The sequence below is a fragment of the Stegostoma tigrinum genome, chromosome 38 (genome assembly GCF_030684315.1).
Source record: "Stegostoma tigrinum isolate sSteTig4 chromosome 38, sSteTig4.hap1, whole genome shotgun sequence".
Classification (NCBI taxonomy): Eukaryota; Metazoa; Chordata; class Chondrichthyes; order Orectolobiformes; family Stegostomatidae; genus Stegostoma; species Stegostoma tigrinum.
This window is the reverse complement of record NC_081391.1, coordinates 4,692,012-4,705,080: the sequence shown is the minus strand read 5'-3', so window position 1 is coordinate 4,705,080 and position 13,069 is coordinate 4,692,012. Positions and strand designations below refer to the sequence as shown.

Sequence of the window (13,069 nt, the reverse complement as noted above, 5' to 3'; positions counted from 1 at the left end):
CTGCAGGTAGACCGACCGCCACCCCTTCTGAAGGTCCAAAGGTTTCTGCCAGTTTCTCACACCCACAATCTGTTCATCTACCCTGCCACCAATCACAGGTTTTGGCAGGCTGATGGCTTTTGTCATTGACAACTGGTCACCACTCCATAAACCAATCAGCTACTTGTTGCTGGCCAAATCTCACTTTGTACACACCCATTGTTTAGTACTGGTTGCACGATCATTCCCAATCCAGTCGAAAAACAGACCTGCCAGCAATTTCCTGCTACATAGGGATACCCCAGGGATCCAATTGTGACATGACATCTGTGCATCAGCTCATCGACTGCAAATGTCAGCACACCTGATGCTGCCTGGCCTGCTGTGTTCCTCCAGCTCCACACTGTATTGTCTCTGACTCCAGCATCTGCAGTTCTTGTTATCGCCGAAATATTAGTTAATGTATATGTTTAGACATTGCGGATGAAATATTACTTATGAAAATGCTATCGATTTATTTCTTGTATTAAGCTAAACAATATTTTCCTGTGGATAAAACTGGTTTCTATTTCAATATTTCATGTTGATCTTGGTGTCACTCTTTCATTCAGAAATATTGACAGCTAAACTTGATTTCAAATAACACTTTTTCAAATAAAATGTAAGGGCCTATTCGCTAAGATGGGAGTACAACAAAGGTGATTCCTGAGATGGCAGGATAGTTGTATCAAGACAGATTGGATCAGTGAGGACTATACTCACTGGAGTTCAGAATAATGAGGGGGATCTCAGAGAAACCTATAACATTCTAAGAGGACTAGACTGGTTAAGCACAGGAAGGATTTTCCTGACGAGTGGGGTGTCCAGAACCCGAGGTCATAGTCTAAGGATATGGAATAGGCTATTTAAGACTGAGATGAAGAGAAATTTCTTGACACTGAATTCTTGAAGGAGTGAAACAGAAAGCAGTAACAGCCATGATCATATTGAATGGCAGAGCAGGCTTTAAGGTCAAATTACGTACTCCTGCTCTTATTTTCTAGGTTTCCCAAATTTCAGATTCTTTTTCTAATCTCTAAATTTTCAATATGGTTAGTTTCACAATAACACTTGTTTAAAAAAATACTCTGATAGGATATTCACCTTTTGTCATTAAAAAACAGAGCTGCAATAGCATAATATCAGTAACGGAAGAGTTAAAATTGTGAACTTTTGGACTGTTTTATTTGTTCATGCGCTTGGCCAGCTAGACCAGAATTTATTCACCTTCCCCATCTGTCCTGGAGAGGGGGAGCTACCTCTTGAACCACTGCAGTCCACAGGGTGTACATGCACCCAAGGAGCTGTCAGGAAGGGAATTCCATAATTTTGTCTTGGTGAGACTGAAGGAATGGTATCTGTCGCCGAGTCAGGATGGTGTGTAACTTGGAGAGAACTTGCGATAGTAGTGTTCCATGTATCTGCTGTCCTTGTCCCTCTGGATGATAGAGGTTGCTGTGTGTCTAGAAGGTGCTATCAAAGGAGCCTCAGTGATTTGCTGCAGTATATCTTGTGGATAGTACATACTACTGCTACTGTACATTGGTGATTTCAAGACAGTGAATGTTGAAGGTGATGGATGTGGTGCTAATCAAGTGGGCTGCTTTTAAAAATGCTTGACACCATCCAGGAGAATGTTATTGGAGTTGCACTCATCCAGGCAGATAGAAGTCCTAATCTATACATGGCTAAGAGAATTAATGTGAACACACTTACAATTCTTCCCACAAACTGCTACTGAATTCCAGGAAGCACACTACTACCCCATCACAACTTATGCTTCAGCAAATCTAATAGGCAAACCACTTATAGGCAGCTCTAGGAACATCTTCAGTTGGTTGTGGGCTCAAAACCCACTCCTGCACAAAATCTATACTGACACACTCACAGTGCAGTATAAGGGAGTGCTATACTGTTCAAGATGCTGTCTTTTGAGTGAGATGTTATGCCAATGCCCTGTAGGTCCCCAGGCGTCTGTAAAGCTATAGTTGCATTATTGAAAGTAGAGCAGTAGAGTTCCAACTGGTATCCTATCTGACATTTGTCCATCAACTAACATTACTAACAGAAACAGATTACCCTGGAATTCTCACATTACTATTTGCTGGATCATTTTGTGCGCATTTTCACTACTGCTTTTCTTACATTGCAACAGCAAATAAACTTTAAAAGCGTATCTTTGACTGAACATCACTTTGGGGTATTCAAAGTCATTAAAGCCGTGCGATAAACCTTAATCTTTCTAATCTAATCCATTCTGTCAGGCTGGCTTCTGGATCCTAGCCAACATGCTCAGTTCTGGTCTTGTCCTATGCAAATAATACTGGTTTTAAAATAGGTAAAGAAGCTCTAGAAATCTCTCCTCCCAATCAATTTCTGGATATTCTTCTGTTGCCTGAATGATAGCGCAAAGAAAATTAGGAGTGTCCTTTGGAAAAATCCTTGAGGAATTGCTGAGTGAAAAGCACTAACAACATTGTTCAAAGTTACAACTCCTGATGTTTCAATGCTTTGCTCTCCGAACTGAGAGAATTTATCCAGGGAAGGTAGTGGGAGAGGAGGGCAAGGCGGAAAGGCTGTTAATTAAAATATTCTCTGTCATGGACTCTAACCTGGATTTAGGAGGCGGTGTTTTCATCCAAGTGTTCCTCCTGAGTAACAGCAAGCAGAAGCAGGAAGAACAGAGAGACAGTAGAAAACATTTTAGTGAAACCAATAAGGTGCATTTTCATATCTTATCAACAGTTGTATCAATTCATTACCTAAATCTGAATTTCTGACGGACTTCATTTACATTCACAAACGAGATCCAAACTTCAAAACATTTCATTCAGAATTCTAGAGAACCCATTCCCTCCCCTCATTCCCCATCTCCCGTTTACCCCTCATCTTCAACACTTCCCTTTGCCCCCTCACACCCTTCCCTTACTTCCAACCCTCTCCATTTACCCCATATTCCTTCACCTCCACCACTCCCTTACCCGTGAATTATCCCCCTTAATGCCATTCCCATCCCTTACTCATTCAACTCCGTCCCCTTACCTCCATCTGATCCCTTCCTTTACCATCTCAATTTAACCCCTTGCCCCACCCCACTGTCCTTACCAATCCAACTCCCTCCCCTTATGACACTTCATATTCCTCACACATTTCTTTCTCTTTGTAGGTCACTGTTCTCACTGACTTGTGCACAGGGAAAGGAGAAGGAAACATTCCAGATTGTGTCTCTCAGCCTGTACCTAATCGGCAATGTGATAGGCCAGAGGTTAAGGTGGGGACAGTGCTTGCCTATGATGGTGAGGTCTGTGTTGTACGCCTTCAGGGAGCAGGCTACGGCTTTCAATGTGCCTTTAATGCTCACCCCAGAAATATATGGAACCATATTATACCAGAACAAAAATAGTGACTACTAAAAGCAATGGGTTTTTCAGAAGAGGATTCTTTAGCCAGTGAGTGGAAGGAGTGTGCAGCTTGCTCCCATACAGTATACTATAGGTGAATAGTGTGGATGTATTTTAAAGGAGTAGTTCATGTTATTTATTAGTTCAGTGGTGATTGGAGAGTGGTGGGTGTGTGGAAAGCACTGCCGGCAGTGGTCGTGGTGTCAGATACATTAGGGACATTTAAGCAACTCCTGGATAGGCACACAATTAATAAAATGTAGGGTACGCAGGGTAGCTTGATCTTAGAGCAGGATAACAGGTTGGCACAACATTGTGGGCTGAAGGGCCTGTACTTGCTATACTGCTCTATGTTCTATTAGTTCACATTAGTGGACATTAGTGGTTGGCATTTGTTGGCCGCTCTGAAAAGGTATTGAGGTGCCACCTACTTGAACCACTAGCAGTCGTAATGATGTCGGGACACACAATACTAATAGTGAGGTAGAAAAGTGCACAACGTAGAAAGAAATACAATGTTGATCAGCTGAGATGAAGTAAAGGGGGAGGTGGCTCATATGGAGCAGAAACACCAGCAGAGACCAGATCGGCAACAGCATGTTCTCTACAGCTTACTTTGTCACGTCAGGTACGGTAGTTGGACGAACGTGTGTTCGAAGTGCCTCGATCCAGTTCCTCCGAATCCCAGATGTCATTGCTGAAAGGGTATAAGTGGACTCTTTTGTCTGAAAGAAGGAAGAAGGCGAGGTTAAGGAGACAATGGCAGAGCTGTAGTTGGCTTAGTTTAGGGGGCTAGGGTTGACAGTGAACAGATATTTTCCTGATAGAAGAAAACAATACAGTGAGGTTCTCAGGGGACACTGCCAGCACCACAGCTTTCCATTTTGATTTAGAAAATGCATGGGTTACTCGCCTTTGTAAATGTAGGCAGCTGTTGATTAGGCCTCAGCAAGACAGCAAGACACTGGAGAGACTACAGCAGAAATTTTCTAGCATGGTACCTGGGAAATGGAATCCTCCTTAAGTAGTGAGATTGGAGAATTTGGAAGCAGTCTTTAAGATTTGAGAATATTTATGAGTGACCTATTAGAAATTTTCAAATCCATGAGAGGTTTAAATTGAGAAAGTATGGAGTAATTATTTACTCTAGTAATTGGTCAATAATGAGAAGAGTCACAGATTTAAAAATAATTGACCATGAGAGTTGAAGGCGATTGAGAAAAAAATCCATTCACACAGAGGCATTGGTTAAGATCTAGTTGATGGATAAAAATTTCTTTAGAAATTCTAAAAGGCTATTAAGATTTTTTTACATCAATCTGTTCAGAAATTCATCTGGATTGTGTGCGGCTTGACCTTGTGCCAGAAGTGGGGATTTCCCCATCCCGACCCCAGTCCTGAGTCAACCTCTTCCGAAATGTTATTACACACACCTGCAGCAGGGGGGACTTGAACTCGGGTCGCCTGGCTTAGAGGTATGGACACTATCACGGTGTGACAAGACCACTTAAGGTATTAGATCCAGCCTTAATGAGGATGATTTTTAGGGTTGGGGGTGGAGTCAAGTACTAATTAAATTGCTCGATAGAAAAGACAGAAGGGACATAATGAGCTGAATACCTCTCTATTGTGCTGCGTCCCATAACATCATCATAACAACGTAACACTATAACATTTAGGAGCTGGAGTAGGCCATTCAGCCCTTCAAGCTCAATTCAGTAACATTATGGTTGATATGCATGTGGCCTTAACTCTACTTTCCTTCCCCTCCCCCATAAGCCTTGGTTACCTTGTCAATCAAAACCTTGCATAACTCAACCATGACATATATTTAATGACTCAGCCTCTACTCTTCACTAGGGAAAAGAATCTTAAAGAAAATGAGCCTACGAAAGAAGAAATTCCTCATCTCCCTCTTAAGTGGAGACCCTTAATTTTAAACTATGTCCCTTAGTTCTAGCTTCACCACAAAGGAAAATGTTCTTGAAGCATCTACCTATGAACGACCCCACAGTATCTTCTGTGTTTTATAAGGATTACCACTCCAATTTGTATGGGTCCACTCTGTTCAAACCTTCTAGATAGCCAATGCCTTCATTCCAAACCCTTTCTGAACTGCTTCCAAGATATATATATCCCTTTTCAAGCAATGCAATACAACTGCACACAATACTACTTCAGGACTTGCCTATTTTTATATTCAACCCCTTTGTTAAAACTTAGCGATGCTATTTCAAACAACAGCCAATAGGACATCTTACTAAATATCCCTGTTAATCTGGCAAAATTCAACCTGTTTTTTCTGCTAATTTGTGGACAATCACTCTGGGCTGGTTGATGGTCAATGAGAGCAGGCTGATGGTTACTTGTGATAATGGGAACTGCAGATGCTGGAGAATCCAAGATAATAAAATGTGGGGCTGGATGAACACAGCAGGCCCAGCAGCATCTCAGGAGCACAAAAGCTGACGTTTCGGGCCTAGACCCTTCATCAGAGAGGGGGATGGGGTGAGGGTTCTGGAATAAATAGGGAGAGAGGGGGAGGCGGACCGAAGATGGAGAGAAAAGAAGATAGGTGGAGAGGAGAGTATAGGTGGGGAGGTAGGGAGGGGATAGGTCAGTCCAGGGAAGACAGACAGGTCAAGGAGGTGGGATGAGGTTAGTAGGTAGGATGGTTACTTGTTGAGGGTTGATGGTCAGAGAGGGCATGTTAATGGTCAGTGGGGGAAGGTGAATGGTCAACAGGAATTGCAAATACATATCCGACCCATTTTGAAAGGTTCAGACAATACATTGCTTATCAGACTAAACGTAAGGTCCTGAGGGAACTTGATAAAGTAGATGCTAAGAGAACATTTCCCTTTGTGGAACTAGTGTACACAGTTTAAAAATAACAGGTCACCTATGTAAATGGAAATGTCATAGATTCATACAGCACAGAAACAGACTCTTCTGTCCAACTTGCTCACGCTGACCAGATATCCTAAATAGAACAACTCAGGGCCATTCACCGTGCCTGTGTCTACTTTTGAAAGAGCTTTCCAGTAAGTCCCATTCCTCTCTCTCCCCCTCAAAGCCCTACAAATTGCTGCCCTTCAATTACTGAAAACTGAAATCGCTTATCCCTGGTGCTGTTCTGGCAATTTTCCTTGGCACCTTTTCTGAAGTCTCCCGGAGACCACGTTACCTTTTGACTCACCCACCACAGATGTCCTCCAACACGGGATGATATTTGGCCAAGACAGCTGTGAACTCATGCAAGGTTAACGGGCCTCACAATATCAATAATACAGGAGAAGATGGATATTCATGGCTGGCTGGGGGCGGAATGGCTGCAGTTTCAGTATTGTGAACAGACTGGAAAAGCTCAAACTGACACTGCCTGGAGAGGTGGGTGAAGCAGGGGCATAGAATGGAGTTTAAAGTCTTAAAAGAGTATGACATAACTGGCATTGTAATCAAACAGAGAAGAATGAAGAATTTTTCTAAAGAGAAATCAGAGGAATAGCATTGAATCCAAACCCTGGATCAAGTCTCTAATTCTACCACTTGTTTTTAAAATTCACTTGGCTTCTGGCATCAAGCAAGATGATGTTCAGAAAAAGGAGGGACCAGGATAACTGGCTCATGAATTGGCAGCCCTTTGCTATGTAAGTGAGATGTACTTCCTGTGAATCAATTGATGCTTTGCTGTTACGTAAATTGTAGCATTGCAAATCAAGAGGGCCCGGGATTTCCTTGGATCAGCCACCAAAATGCTGAGGAATAGTGGAGTTCTGTATTGAGTTCTGTAAAATTTCCAAGTTGGGATCACAGGCTTCAGGTTAAACTGGATTGTGAAAAACACCAAGCATGCATTGAGAATTATCGGAGAGTTTGCTCACGTGGATCTGGAACCCATAGTTCCGTTGAACCTGATACTCGGTCACATTGCTACAGCTTCGTAAGTCAATCTCTCCATCCAGATTATTGGCCTGAGAAGACAAGAAGAAAAATTTGATTAAAGCTAAACTCCACAGTCTGGTAGAAGAGCATTGGAAGCCAGTGCCATTTGGAAGCAGCCAACTGGCTACAGGTCCACAAAACAATGTGAACACGCACGATCCTCCTCTCAAGATGCAGGTTTCAAATGCCAGCTAAACTGAGGTGGCATTTGGTCAACACAATTAAATTGAAGATGCAGCAAAGAAACAGGTCATTCAGTCCCATGTGAAATTCCTTTTCCTCCCTCCATAAACTCTATCAGCATAGCTTTCTACACTGCCCTTATCCTCCGCTATATGGAGGTGTCATGGATTTGGAAGGTACTGTCTGAGGATCTTTGGTGAATTTCTGCAGTGCATCTTGTAGATAGTACACACTGCTGCTACTCAGCATTGGTGGTGGAGTGAGTGGCTGCTTTTGGATGTAGTGCCAATCAAGCGGCCTGTTTTGTCCTGGATGGTGTCAAGCTTCTTGGGTGTTGTTGGGGCTGCACTCATCCAGGCAAGTAGGGAGTATTCTGTCACATTCTTGACTTGCAGATGACAGACAAGTTTTGAAGCGTGAGGAGGTGAGTTACTCACCACAGTATTCCAAGACCCTGACCTGCTCTTGTAACCACTGTGTTTACACAGTGAGTCCAGTTGAGATTCTGATCAATAATAGCCCCTAAGATGTTGATAGTCAGGGATTTGATGATAGTAAGAACATTGAATATCAAGGGACAGTGGTTATATGTTCTGTCACTGGTGATGGTCATTTGTGAGGCACCAATGTTACTTGCCACTTGTCAGCCCAAGCCTGGATATTGTCCAGATCTTGTTGCATTTGAACATGGACTGTTTCAGAATCTGAGGAGTCACAAATGGTGACCTAATGACGGAGGGAAGGTCATTGATGAAGCAGCTGAAGTTGGTTGGGCCAAGGACAGTACCCTGAGGAACTCCTGTAGAGATGTCTTAGAGCTGAGATGTCTGACCTCCAACAACCATGACCATCTTGATTCCAGTCAGCAGAGAGTTTGCCCTGGATACCCAGTGATTGCAGTTTTGCTACAATTTGCCACAATTGGCCAAATGCAGCCTTGATGTCAAGGGCTGTCACTTTCACCTCACCTCTGGAATTCAGCTTTTTTGTTCAAGTTTGAACCAAGGCTGTATTGAGGTCAAAAATTGAGTGGCCCTGGTGGAACCAAAACTGGGCAGCACTGAGCAGATTATTGCTGAGCAGATGCTACTTGATAGCACCTTACTGGTGATCAAGAAGAGACTGTTGGAGCAGTAATTGGTTGGGTTGAATTTGTCCTGCTTCTTATGTACAGGACATACTTGGGAAATTTTCCACACTGTTGGATAGATGTCAGAGTTGTAAATGTACTGGAAGAACTTGGCTAGGGGAGCAGCAAGTTCTGGAGCACAAGTCTTCAGTATTAATTGCTGGAATGTTGTCAGGGTTTATAGTCTGTGCAGTATCCAGTATCTCCAACCATTTTTTGATACTACGTGGAATGAATTGAATTGGCTGAAGATTGGTAACTGTATTGCTGGGGACCAAATGAGGAGGCTGAGATGGATCATCCACTTGGCAGTTATGGCTGAAAATTGCTGCGAGTGTTTCAGGCTTATCTTTTGCACTGATCTGAACCTGAATGAGAGGAAACCAGTCCAAAAGACTATTCAGAGATAAGTGGAACTGCAGGTGCTGGATAATCCAAGATAACAAAGTGTGGAGCTGGATGAACACAGCAGGCTAAGCAGCATCTTAGGAGCACAAAAGCTGACATTTCGGCCCTAGACCCTTCTTCAGAAAAGGAGGATGGGGAGAGGGTTCTGAAATAAATAGGAAGAGAGGGGGAGGCGGACTGAAGATGGATAGAGGAGAAGATAGGTGGAGAACAGAGTATAGCTGGGGAGGTAGGGAGGGGATAGGTCAATCTGGGGAGGATGGACAGGTCAAGTGAGCGGGATGAGGTTAGTAGGTAGGAAATGGAGGTGCGGCTTGACGTGGGAGGAGGGGATAGGTGAGAGGAAGACCAGGTTAGTGAGGCGGGGACGAGCTGGGCTGGTTTTGGGATGCAATGGGGGGAGGGGAGATTTTGAAACTTATAAAATCCACATTGATACCATTGGGCTGCAGGGTTCCCAAGTGGAATATGGGTTGCTGTTCCTGCAACCTTTGAGTGGCATCATTATGGCACTGCAGGAGGCCCAGGATGGACATGTCGTCTAAGGAATGGGAGGGGAGTTAAAATGGTTCGTGACTGGGCTGTGCAGTTGTTTATTGCGAACTGAGAGGTCCAGGAGGGTGAGGGTGTGTTGGAGAGGCATTCCACTCCCGTACATCCCAGGTGTCCTCGTTCTTCAAGGACCGCAATATACCCCCAGCAGTGGTCGAGAACGCCCTCGACCGTGTCTCCCGCGTTTCCTGCAACTCATCCCTCACACCCCGTCCCCGCAATAACTGCCAAAAGAGAATGCCCCTCGTCTTCACATACCACCCTACCAACCTCCGGACACAACGCATCATCCTCTGACACTTCCGCCATCTACAATCCGACCCCACCACCAAAGACATTTTTCCATCCCCACCCTTGTCTGCCTTCTGGAGAGACCACTCTCTCCATGACTCCCTTGTCCGCTCCACACTGCCCTCCAACCCCACCATACCCAGCACTTTCCCCTGCAACCGCAGGAAGTGCTACACCTGCCACCACACCTCCTCCCTCATCCCCATCCCAGGCCCAAGATGACTTTCCACATCAAGCAGATGTTCACCTGCACATCCGCCAATGTGGTATACTGTATCCACTGTAGCCGGTGTGGCTTCCTCTACATTGGGAAAACCAAGCGGAGGCTTGGGGACCGCTTTGCAGAACACCTACGCCCAGTCGTGAACCATTTTAACTCCCCCTCCCATTCCTTAGACGACATGTCCATCCTGGGCCTCCTGCAGTGCCATAATGATGCCACCCAAAGGTTGCAGGAACAGCAACCCATATTCCGGTTGGGAACCCTGCAGCCCAATGGTATCAATGTGGATTTCACAAGCTTCAAGATCTCCCCTCCTCCGACTGCATTCCAAAACCAGCCCAGCTTGTCCCCGCCTACCTAACCTGGTCTTCCTCTCACCTATCTCCTCCTCCCACCTCAAGCCGCACCTCCATTTCTTCATAGTATGAATACTATTTTCTCTTTACTTTGATATTTGTTGCGAATTATCTTCATGAGCAGAGATTTGTCTTTTTCTAATTATGGTGAATAGAACCAAAATTGGGTGCTAAAAACCAATCTTCATTCTGGGATACATGTTTAGCTCCAGTTTATCTCATGTAATCAAAATAACCTGCAAGGTATTTCACCCACTAAAGGCCTACACAGGCTCAGCCACGATCATTTCTACTCAACATGCCCTTCCTTATGAACTCTAACCTTCTCTTTTTTATAAGTATGCATTAGCACTGGGTTCTAGGGTGGGGTGTAGCTTACAGCCGGTCAAAACTCTTACCTCCTCTGCTGTACAGTCTCTGTAATATCTCAGGCTGGAATCCGTCAGAACAAACCAGTGTTTCTTCCACTGAAAAAAGAAATAGTCAATCAATCATTCAATGCCTGAGGAGGGTGTCTCAGTAAGAAAACATCTGGCCTTGTATCAGCCCCTGGCATTTACACAGTTAACAGCAGAGCTACACACAATACACATCACTCTTGGAAGGTCTGAGCTTCAGCTGTTGGAGTTAAAAGGGAAAGTGATGATGGCAAGACTCAAGTAGCTTCAGGATCTTGAATTAAGATTTTTTTTAATGCAGTTAACTCATGTTCATGGACAAGACTCCAGACTGTTCCATTTCGGCAACTGTAGAATTATAGCATCATAGAATAAAAAGACCATTCAACCCATCATAAAACCATAAGATGTAGGAGCAGAAGGAGGCCATTCATCTCATTGAATTTACTCTGTTAATAAAATGTGAGGCTCGATGAACACAGCAGGCCCAGCAGCATCTCAGGAGCACAAAGGCTGACGTTTCAGGCCTAGACCCTTCATCAGAGAGGGGGATGGAGTGAGGGTTCTGGAATAAATAGGGAGAGAGGGGGAGGCGGACCAAAGATGGAGAGAAAAGAAGATAGGTGGAGAGGAGAGTATAGGTAGGGAGGTAGGGAGGGGATAGGTCCAGGGAAGACGGACAGGTCAAGGAGGTGGGATGAGGTTAGTAAGTAGGAGATGGAGGTGCGGCTTGGGGTGGGAGGAAGGGATGGGTGAGAGGAAGAACAGGTGAGGGAGGCAGAGACAGGTTGGACTGGTTTTGGGATGCAGTGGGTGGAGGGGAAGAGCTGGGCTGGTTGTGTGGTGCATTGCGGGGAGGGGACGAACTGGGCTGGTTTTGGGATGCAGTGTGGGAAGGGGAGATTTTGAAGCTGGTGAAGTCCACATTGATACCATTGGGCTGCAGGGTTCCCACGCGGAATATGAGTTGCTGTTCCTGCAACTTTCGGGTGGCATCATTGTGGCACTGCAGGAGGCCCATGATGGACATGTCATCTAAAGAATGGGAGGGGGAGTGGAAATGGTTCGCGACAGGGAGGTGCAGTTGTTTAGTGCGAACCGAGCGGAGGTGTTCTGCAAAGCGGTTCCCAAGCCTCCGCTTGGTTTCCCCAATGTAGAGGAAGCCACAACGGGTACAATGGATACAGTATACCACATTGGCAGATGTGCAGGTGAACCTCTGCTTAATATGGAAAGGGTCTAGGCCCGAAACGTCAGCTTTTGTGCTCCTGAGATGCTGCTTGGCCTGCTGTGTTCATCCAGCCTCACATTTTATTATGTTGGATTCTCCAGCATCTGCAGTTCCCATTATCACTGATACTAATTTACTCTGTTGTTCAATCAGACCACGGCTGATCAACTCCATTTTCCTGCCTTTTCCTCATAACCCTTGATATTCTTACTAATTACAAATCTGTCTATCTCAGTCTTGAATATACTTTATGATCTAGCCCCAAAAGCCCTGTGCTAAAGAATTCCACAGATTCACAGGAAATTTCTCACCACCTGTGCCTTGAATGGGTGATCACATATTCTGAGGTTATACTCTCTGCTCCTAGACTCTCCCACTAGTGAAAACAGCTTTTCTGCATCCACCCTATCAAGTCCACTAATACTCTTGTATGCTTTAATAAAGTCATACAGTCGTACAGCATGCAAACAGACCCTTCAGTCCAACTCGTCCATGCCGACCAGACATCCTAAATTAATCTAGTCCCATTTGCGAGCATTTGGCCTATACCCCTCTAAACCCTTTCTTTTCACTACCCATCCAGGTACCTTTTAAATGCTGTAACTGTACCTGCCTCCACCACTTCCTCTGGCAGCTTGTTCCATAGACACATTGCCCTCTGCATGAAAATATTACCCTTGCTCTTTTTAAATCTTTCCCCTTTAAACCTATGCCCTCTAGTTTTGACTCCCCTACCCTGGGAAAAAGACCTTGGCTATTCAACCTATTCATGCTCCTGTAATTTTATAAACCTCTATAAGACCACTCCTCAGCCTCTTATCCCGTTCCTAGAATCCGTCTTCCTCACTGGGAAACGTCTTTACTGTAAGTCACGAACTATTTTCTGAAACATGTGCCATTGTTCCTCAACTGTCCTTGCTGCTGCCCTCCTTCC

General features: G+C 44.6%; 1 protein-coding gene across 6 annotated transcripts in view; it reads right to left on the bottom strand.

Annotated features, from left to right (window-relative positions):
* Positions 1-13,069, bottom strand: part of triobpb (TRIO and F-actin binding protein b) — a 285,020-nt gene that overhangs the window by 58,720 nt on the left and 213,231 nt on the right. For all 6 annotated transcript variants that reach the window (XM_059640825.1, XM_059640826.1, XM_059640828.1 and 3 more), the window contains 4 exons: positions 10,905-10,973; positions 7,304-7,393; positions 4,035-4,144; positions 2,631-2,669 (listed from right to left, as the gene is read on the bottom strand). In XM_059640825.1, coding sequence (XP_059496808.1) covers positions 2,631-2,669; positions 4,035-4,144; positions 7,304-7,393; positions 10,905-10,973 — 308 coding nt within the window. The remainder of the gene's footprint in view (positions 1-2,630; positions 2,670-4,034; positions 4,145-7,303; positions 7,394-10,904; positions 10,974-13,069) is intronic.